Below are 10,381 nucleotides of genomic sequence, written 5' to 3'. Positions count from 1 at the left end.
CATCCAAAAAAACGAAGATGAGTATGGAGAAAAAGTGTTTAACTTTCAACTAAGTAGTTGAATTTAAAAAAAAATAAAGATGAATTAACAAAGAAATATATAATAATTGATTTTTTAAGTAAAACAGATTTATTTCTAATTAAATAGTTACATTTTACTCAAAAAAATTATTTTATACCCAGATGATAATTTTCTATTTTAAAAATAATAATTTTCAACAAAATAGTTGAATTTTTAACCAAATTATTAAATATACAACAAATAGTTGAAACCTGGACAGAACAAGATTATTTGAATAATTAATTGGTTAACCAAAAAAGAACAAAGTTGTAACAAGATTATTAAATTTTCAACAAAAAAAAAACAATTATGTAACAAAAAATAGTTAAATTTTGAAAAAAAACAGTAGGATTTTCAAATAAATTGATGAATCATCAAAATAAAGATGACTCTTGAAAAAAGAGTTTAACTTTCAAACAAATAGGCGAATTTTCAAAGAAAAAAAGTAGGGAGGAATTAACAATGAAAATTATATTAATTGATTTCTCAACCAAAACATTGATTTTTTATATACCAGTTACCAAAAAAAGGACCAAAAAAATTTAATTTGCACCAAGACGACTATTTTTCTATTGAAAAATAATAATTTTCAAAAAAATTGTTAAATTTTTAGCAGAAAAATTCAATCTATAACCGAATAATTCAATTTTTAATAAAATAATAGAACGCTGAACAAACCAGATTAATTTAATAATAAATTTTTTAACCCAAAAAGATAAAATTTATACCATTATTATTAATTTTCTAAAAAAAAACAATGATTCAACAAAATATTCAAATTTTCAACAAAATAGTACAACTTTTAATTAAATTGATGAATCATCCAAACAAAGCTGCATATTGAAAAAAAAAGAGTTGAACTTTCAACAAAGTGATTAAATTTCAAACAAAAAATTGAATTAACAAAGAAAAATGTAATAATTAATTTTTTAACCAAAGCAGATTAATTTTCATTGAAACAGTTACATTTTGGACAAAAAGAAACAAATTTGTACCAAGATAATTAATTTTCTAATAAAAACATAATTTCAAACAAAATAGTAGTATTATTCAACAACTAATTTGTTAACTAAAGAAGAACAAATTTGAACTAAGATCATTAATTTTTTGAAAGAAAAAAAAACGATTTTTCAACAAAATAGTAGAATTTTAAACTAACTTGATGAATCATCCAAACAAAGAATGAACCTTGCAACGGTGAGTTTAACATTCAACCAAATAGTTGAATTTTCAAAAAAAGATGCACTAAAAAAATAAAAATAAATTAATTTTGCAACCAAAACAGATTTATTTTTAATGAAATATTTCAATTTTGGAGAAAAAAAAATGAAATTTGCACCAAGAAAATTAATTTTGTATAAAAAAAGACTAGGAAATATTCATTGGTTTGTATGTAACCGTTACCTTATGAGCTAGGTGTACCTTTAGATCGACGTTACATACGATTAGCATCTGATAATCACTATAATTTGAGGGCACTTAGGCTCGTGCCACCGATGGATTTCTCGCGAATGCGGAATTTTTCTAGCCAGGATGAAAATAATAAATTCATCGATTCACCCTTCGGGAAAACGTTGGTGGCCATGACAAATTTTTACAGTAAATGTTTAGACCTCGGTTTATCCTCCATGCCTGGAGGAAAATGAGCAGGTAAAAGTTTCCTTTCATGCAGCAATAAAATCACGTGTCTCAAGGTTTCCTTTTAAATAAAAAAATCAGAGTTTACCCTTCGGAAAATGGAACGACAAACAGAACAATTTTAATTTTTTAAATAATTTTGAGCAAAAAATGAATATTTAAAAAAATAGTTACACTTTTTACCTAAGAGATGAAGTTTCAACTAAGAAGATCAATTTTACATAAAAAAAGTCGAATTTCCAACAAAATACGTGAATTTTCAACTTAAAGCAATAGATTTTAAACCAACAATAGAAAAATTTAATTTTAAGTTAAAAAATTAATTTTCAGCTAATAAAAAGGAATTTTCAATGTTCGAATGCTCAAATAAAATGAGGAACTTTAAAAAAAAAGAATTCATTAATAAAAAAACGATTAAAAAAAAAATAGTTCATTTTTTAACCAAATTGTTGATTTTTTAACTAAAAGAAATCAAGTTTTAACTAACAATAGAAAAATTTCATTTTAAGTTGAAAAATAGAAATATTAAAGTTTCAGTTAAAAAGGTTAATTTTTAAGAAAAAATAGTAAGTTTAATTTTCAACTAAAAAAGTTTACTTTCAATGAAAAGTTAATCCAACAAATGCTTAACAAAGTACTTAAACTTTAAAGAAAAAATATAAACCTTCCACCACAAAAGTTAAATTCTCAATAAAATTTGTAATAGAAAAACATGAAAAAAAAATTGTTGTTATAAATCCATCTAAAAGTATTGTGATTTTTAATCAGAGACAGTTGATTTGAACTAAAAAGGAAAATCAATTTTCGACAAATTAAAAGTATTTTTTAACAAACGTGTTAATTTCCAACAACATTTTTTAAATATCATTCCCGATCAAGCAAAAAAAATTGTATTTAAATCTTTAATCAAAAAGTTGAATTTTTAAACCAAAAACTAAATTTTCAACTGAAAAGCTGAATTTGCAACCAAAAGGATTAATTTTATATTAAAAAGACAAAATTTTAAAAAAGTGAGTGAATTTTGAATTAAAACAAATGAACTTTCAATAAAAAATAAAATTGTTCAATTTCTAGTTTACAACATTCTTTTTCAACTAAAAAGATCAAGTTTTCAGTTAATTTTTAATCAAAAACAATTCAATTAAACTAAATATAAGATTTTCATCAAAAAACTTAAATTTTAAACATGATTTTTTTCAATAAAATGCACAATTTTTAAATAAAAATTTGAGTTTACAAATAAAAAAATATAAATCAAGCCAAATTAGAACAGTTATATTTTCAGTTAAAAAATTAATTTTCAACCAAAATTAACAAATTTTTAAACAAAATGGTTAAATATTCAACCAAACAGATGAATTTTGAACTATAAAATTATGAAATTCCACAGAAAATGGAATAGTTAAGTTTTCAGTCAAAAAAATTAATTTGCGTGAATAAAAACGAACTTTCAAGAAAAGCGATGAATTTTTTATCAGCGAGAATATCCTTTGACAAAAGAAGCATATTTCAACCAAATAAATTAATTATCAACAAAATACATACATTTTCAATCAAAGAAATAAATTTTGAAATATAATGATAAAAATCGCTTTGAAAAAGTTTAATTTTCAACACAAAAGGATCGTACTTTTAAATCAGTAACAGTGAAATTTATCTAAAATAATTTTCAACAAAAAGAAACAAATTTTTAATTTAAAAAATTAATTTTTAACCATAGAGGTTACTTTTTTACACAAATGCTTAATTTTCAATAAAATATTAAAAAGTTTAGCCAAATAGTTAAATTTTTAACAAAAAAGATGAATTTGCAACCAAGAGGATTAATTTTCTATTTAAAAAGACAAAATTTCAACAAAGTGAGTGAATTTTGAACTATACCAGATGAACTTTCAATAAAAAATAAAATAGTTCAATTTCTAGTTTAGAACATTCATTTTCAACCAATAAGATCAAGTTTTCAGTTAATTTTTAATCAAAAACAGTTCAATTAAACTAAAAAATAAGAATTTTCGTTTTCATCAAAAAGTTATATTTGAAACTAAGAAATATTTTTTAGCCAAGAAAGAAAAGAAATGAATATAAAGTATTGAGTTTTCAAGCCAGAAAAAAGAAATTTCAACAAAATAGTTGAATTTTCTTGCTCGAAAATATAAATTTTTAACAAAAAAATGAATTTCCAATAAAATTATCGAATTTTTAACCAGAAATATTAATTTTATACTATTTTAAGCCACATAGTTACAATATATTTCAACAAAAAATTGAACCATTACATTTTCAATTTCAAAATCTAATTTTTTTAACAAAAAAAAAAAATTCTCAACAAAATAATTAACTTTTCAATGAAAGAGATTAACTTTAACTAATATGATGAATTGTCAGCTGGAATAGTTAAATTTTCAGTTAAAAAACGAATTTTCAACAAAGAAACAAAGATTGCTCCGCAAAGAAGTTCAATTTTCAACCAAAAATTGAATAATTAAATTTTTAATCAAATAGCTTAATTTTGTATAAAAAAAACATGCCGACCAAAATTATTTAATTTGCAAGAAAAGAATCCCATTTTCTACAAAAAACTAATTTTTAACAAAGTAATGAAAAATTCATTCAAAATTTCATTCAAAAGTATGAAAAATTCAAGTTCCACGATAATAACGAAATTTGCGTTAGATTCCTGTAAAGCTGTTTAATAGTTTTTTGAAACAAATTTTTAAGAGAAGATATATTAAAAAAAGACTTTAGAACAAATTTTGAATAATGGATTACTGTTTATAAATTTAAATTGCTTCCAATTGTATCATTTTTTAATTTTATACACTTTTGATCGACTAAAAATTAGTCTATTTTGGTTGAGGCTTAGGTTAATAAGAAGAAAACAGAAGTTTTCACTTAAGCAAATGGAATTTTCTGTTTTGATCCCGCTTCAAAATTTCTAAAGGTAGATTTGAAAAACTGCACTTTTGAGATTTAACTCCATGAAAATCCTTTATATCCTACTTTTTATGGGAGAAAAGAAAAATTTTATTCATTTATTCTCAAATTTACAACTTTTTAAGTAAAATAGCATTTCGTTGGAATCATTATAATTTGCAGGTTCCGAATATTATACTTATAAATTAGCAAGTGCTGAATTGACAAAATGTTAAATTCCGCATTTTAGTACTCAACAGGTATAAAGGACTCCCGCTAACCAGGCTCGACGGCAGCTATTCGGTTGAATGAGGGGAAGCCGTGTAGTGGGGGAACCGTTCGCAGGTACCCGGGACGAAATTATTGACCATCTCCTACAATTTTTGCCTCAGGTATCTACTAATTTGTTCCTCAATCCTCCCCTTTTTCTATGTAAGAAACATTCTTTCAACGATATTCATAAGTTCTGCAACGTTCTCTTATTCGGGTTTCAAATAAACTTTTCCCTTTTTTTGTTTGTTCTTTTTTTCATTTGTAGTGAAACTTTCAATTTTGAAAAAAAAATTGATAAGAAATAAAAATGGGGGACGTTGAGAAAATGAGAGAAGTTGAAAATGAGAAAATGGAAACAGAAATGGAAGAAATAGGAGGAACTGAGACTTCCGAAATTGACAAATTGACCGAGGATTGTCTCATGGAAATTTTTCAACGTCTGTCGATAGCTGACAAAATTCGTATAGAAAGAGGTAAACTTATATTTTAAAATTACAATGCAATATTTATTTCATGAAATAGCAAAATTTCGAAAAAAAATATTATAAAAACCAACATTTTTAACTGAAACTTTTTATATAACGAATCGAAAATTCTGGTAGGATGAAACGTTTTTCTAACGTCACATTTTGACCAAGTGTTAACGTTAACTTTGTTAATATTCAATTAAAACGTACTATAGTTAAGTAAAAGTTTTAAATTGCTGCACTATCAATTTTGTGTATCGAAATTTCTAAATAAATAATTTTACTTCGATATAAAATTTATTTCTAAATTTAATTCTAATTTTAATTTCTAGCAGTTAAAGTTTAAGTGGCTTTTTAATATTGGGAAATAACTCTGTTCTTAACATTTTGCTAATACACTATAATTTCTTATCTTTTTCACGTTTCCAAAGAGGTAAGAAAAATTAAATTGGAAGAAACTTATTTTCAAGATTTCAAAAAAAAATGAAAAAAATTTTAAATTTTAAATGGCTTAAGTTTAACTTAAAAATAATAATATTAAGTTTTTAAGACTTCAAAATGTGTGGAAAATTAGTATGGAAGACTTTAAGGGAATTCCTTTAATTTTTAGGATTAATAAAACATTGTGAATCTATTTTGCAGGACGTCAAGAGTCAAAAGAATGAGAATAATATTCTTAAGACTGAATAAAAAATTCATTTAATTTTTTTTTGTGATGAATTCTAAGAGAAAATTGAAAAAGATTACAAAAAGTTTTAAATTATTTCCCAAAATATTGAGAAAGAGTGTACAAGATTTTGAAGGAAAATCTTTCCATAATAGATAATTTTTGAACAAATTTGAATAAGTTTAAGATATACTTAAACGTATTGAAACGATTCAAAAATAATGAGAACGTATAAGATATTTTATGGATTTAGTAAGGTATCAAGAAAATTAAAAAAAAACCTTTAAGTTACTATAGTAAAGATTACAATGATGTTTTGAATTTTTTAAATTCATTTTAAGAGAATGTTTAAAAATATATAAAAAAAGGCAATATCTTTGATTTTTTTAATTTAAAAAAAATCGGGAAAAATTTTAAAACATTAGAAGGTTTACAACATTTTAAAGGGGAAAAAAATTATTTTCTTAAAATTCATGAAAAAATTTTGTATAATTTTTCATTTTGAAAAATTTAATTTAAAAAAATTTTTTAAAGATTTTAAAAGACTTCCTTTAATTTCAAAAAAAGTAGAAGATTTTAAAGCAGCATGTTTCTATTTTGTATAATACAAAAAAAATTGAGTAAATTCAACAAATATATCAATGATTTGAAGAGGTCGACAAATAATTTTAAACTCTAAAGACTTTTTAAAAATTTGGATTTTTTTCAAAATTCAAACAAAAACATTAGAAACTTCAAAAGAATTTATAAAGTTTCCAGTCAAAAAAAAATTCTTAAAATTCCTAGGAAAGTTTGGAAGATTTTAAGACAATTTTTTCACATTTGCGATGATTTATCAAAATTTCAAGAAAAATTCGAAAAAGCGAAAAATATTTTTAGGGGTTTTACGAGGGTTTTAATAGATTAAAAATATTTAAAAATTTGAAGGCATTTCCACTTATTTATCATATATTTTTTATTTCTACTAAACTTCTAAGAGATCTAAATATCTTTTAAAAAGGCTCAAATTTTTCTTGATATTCTGTAAAAACCTGTAAAATAATATTTTTTTAAATCTTCTACATACTTTTTTGACACATCGGGCATGTTAAAGAATGTTTTCTAATTTTCTGAAGATTCTTATAAAATTTATATTCATATAAGTTTAAAAACAAACTGATAATTTTTCTTTTCTTGTAAGTAATTTTAATATTTGTGTGCCTAAAATAAATATTTAAAAAGCATTTAATGTTACATCAATAGTATTGTTTTATTTTTTTATCTCTATACAGCACTTTATCTTAAAAAAAAAAAACTTTTTTTAATTTACAAAACGTCTGTTGTGTTTTTAAAGATAATACAAAAAATGTTACGTAACTTTGGCGAAGGGTGGGGGGTCAAAATATTCAAAAATGATCTTACATAATATCTAAACGATCCCTTAAGAATGTTTTCTAATGTATTTTCACCTCTAGAAAAGTCTGCAACATCCGACAAAATTTGTTTGTCATTCCTGTGGGTTTAAGAATCGTTTTTTGAAAACAGATTTATTGGATTTAGAAAATGTCATCATTTTGCAACTAAAATCAAATTATTGAAACAATAAAAGATTGTTTGAACAATTACAAATCATTTTCAAAGTTGATGAAGTTAGTAAATCATCGAATAAATAATCAAATAACGATAAAAACACGTTTTTCCAGTGTTCTCGACTTGCAAGATGCACCTGAAAACAATAAAATTGTTCCAAAAATGAGAGAAAAATTGTTATAAAGAAACACATTGGTGTCATAGTAATTTTTAGACTCGGCTGATCTAAAAAATGCCAAAATTGTTAGCATATCTAAGAAAAATCCTAGAAGAAATTGCAATCTTTCTGATTAACAACGCTAACAACCCATATTTTTGTTTAAATGTTGTAAATATTCTTTGAATTTTAATGATTTTTTTATCACAAAAACAATTTTAGCAAAATATATAACAAAAAACGGTTTACTATTGTAAATCGCTTTTTAAATCAACACTTTTTGATTTAACATACCCTATTTTGGCTCAAATATTTTTAAATAATCTACGATTGTTCCAAAAACGCAAATATTTTAAAAATCGATACCGCCGTGGAAGTCTTTCAAATTGTAAATCCACATTGAAATTAAATAATTTTTGTTAAAATAACCGATATCCGGTGAAAAACGTCAACATAACCTTAAATTGTACCAAAGTTATAAATATTCTCCGAAATCTATATCGATATTTCCTTCGAAAACCGCTACCTTAACTCTGGTGTAAAACAACATAACCAAAATATTTAAATGTTGTCAACTTTGTTTGAAATATACTTCATTCAATGTTTTGATTTTTGTTCAAAATATTCAATTTAACCTGAAATATAACCGATTTCCGATTTTTAAAAAACGTGAATATAACCTCAAATTGTTTCATCATTGTCAATCTTCTCTGAAATCTATGTTGATATTTCATTTTAAAACCCGGTCGCTTGACTTATAACTGCACGAAAAATTGGTTACTTTTATTCAGTCCAAGTTCTTTTTTTACTAAAAATACTGAACTCTAGTGTAAGACAACAATATAACCTAAAACTGTTAACAAATTGTGAATCTTTTTCGAAATCTAATTTCTTTTAATTTGATCAAATTTTGTTTAAAATATTCGATTTATTCTGAAAGACGTGAGCACTTCTTGTTAAAAAAGAAATCAATATTTGAAATCTATTTTTTAAATTAAAAATACCCATTTCCAGTGTAAACCGATAACATAACCTAAAATTGTTGCAAAATTTCGGAAATCTTTATGAGGATTTTAATTTTAAAATGCCATTTTTTTGTATTTACAATTTTATGCTACTCATTTGAAGAGCACTTTGCTTCCTCATTATAATAAATTGCCAACTATATTTGCTTCCTCAAGAGGGACTTGAAACGAAATTCTAGTCCTCCATTGCATTTGCTGTTTTTAATTGTGTGAAAAGCAAGTTTTTATCAAGGTTATTATTAATTATCACTTTATATCTTCCAGTTTCTAAAAAATGGCGAAGCCTGAGTCAAAGATCGTGGAATAATTTCAAATCCCTCGATTACTCAGTCAAAACTTGGGGAATAAAAGAACATCCTTACCGTCAACAAATTATAAAAAGAATCAATTTTGATAAAATTATAAGGCTCTCCGGAATATACCTAACAAGCATTTGCACAAATACAGGAAACTTTGGCAAAATTTGCCACTTGTTGCCCAATATTCAAAAACTGCAATTGCTCGATGATTGTCCTCGAAAAGATGCATGTCCAGCTTACAACAATAAACTAGACTTACTGTGTACATACTCGCACGATGCTTGGAAAAGGCTTTTCTCATGGCTAATGTCTTATGGTAAAAATATTACAAATTTTAAAATTGAATTGAGTCATCTGCACTACGAAGGAGAGGATTTCGCCAGAGTTTTTAGGAAAATGAAGCAACTGAAAACCTTTCAACTAGGTAATGCTGATTGTTTAGACTGGAGTGAAACCTTTATACTTGAATTACCATTGGAGACAATTCAGGAGATTATTTTGAGGGCTAATTATAGAACGGCCTTTGATGACAAATTGCCTATGGTTAGTGTCTCTTTTTATTTAAAAAAATAAAAGTATATTATATGGTCCGTTAAATCGATCCATAGAGCAGTGGAATATAAATTTATTTCTTGCAGATAATCAAAAAATGCAAACAACTCGAGACATTTTGCACATCAGGAGCTGTGATTTCTAAAAAGGTTGGACTATTGAAAACCCTAACTTCTCAAGCTGCATCTTTAAAGAATTTAGGAATACATCATTTTTAGTGACGTTGACAACCAAATTGTATTATTGTCAACAATGTCTATGTTAATAAATCTTGAAAGATTAGATCTTAGCTATCAAAATTTTATTTCCGACGCACTTCTAGAAGCAATCTCCCAAAATTGCAAGAAACTGACCTACTTGAACTTGTCTTGTAAGTAAATGGATGTTATCATTATTAATTTCTACCTTAATGAAAATTCTGTATTCTTTAATTTCATAAAAAAATATCCTAGAAACCTGTAAACATTATCATGAAATCCATAAATATAATCATTATCAAAATAGTTTTCTGTATAATTGGATTACTTTATTGCAATATATACAAGTATAAATAGAAGATTCTCTCAAAGTTTTGTTTATTAAACGTGCAAATTTTTGGAAACAGAAAATTTTACGCACTGTGCAAAGTCGGAATTTTGAATAAGGTTTTCAAATTTTTTTACAATAACACAGGCCGACAAAATTTGACAAAGGTCCGGAACCAGAGACCAGACCTAGTATACCCGAAGGTTTTTGCTGCGCTGAATCCGAATCCGACCTCA

General features: G+C 24.8%; 2 protein-coding genes across 2 annotated transcripts in view; both read left to right on the top strand.

Moving 5' to 3' along the window:
- Window positions 1–5,098: 5,098 nt before the first annotated feature.
- The window catches only part of LOC117173176, a 6,019-nt gene continuing 736 nt past the window's right edge, over window positions 5,099–10,381 (top strand). The window contains exons 1-3 of the mRNA XM_033361593.1: window positions 5,099–5,357; window positions 9,034–9,611; window positions 9,707–9,990. Coding sequence (XP_033217484.1) covers window positions 5,192–5,357; window positions 9,034–9,611; window positions 9,707–9,838 — 876 coding nt within the window. The 5' untranslated portion in view covers window positions 5,099–5,191 and the 3' untranslated portion in view covers window positions 9,839–9,990. The remainder of the gene's footprint in view (window positions 5,358–9,033; window positions 9,612–9,706; window positions 9,991–10,381) is intronic.
- LOC117173903 (F-box/LRR-repeat protein 20-like) overlaps window positions 9,873–10,381 on the top strand; it is a 13,017-nt gene continuing 12,508 nt past the window's right edge. Inside the window, exon 1 of the mRNA XM_033362548.1 lies at window positions 9,873–9,990. Within this exon, the coding sequence (XP_033218439.1) occupies window positions 9,873–9,990 (118 nt within the window). The remainder of the gene's footprint in view (window positions 9,991–10,381) is intronic.

This window comes from Belonocnema kinseyi, chromosome 5, assembly GCF_010883055.1.
Source record: "Belonocnema kinseyi isolate 2016_QV_RU_SX_M_011 chromosome 5, B_treatae_v1, whole genome shotgun sequence".
NCBI lineage: Eukaryota > Metazoa > Arthropoda > Insecta > Hymenoptera > Cynipidae > Belonocnema > Belonocnema kinseyi.
This window is presented reverse-complemented; position numbering and strand designations above follow the sequence as displayed.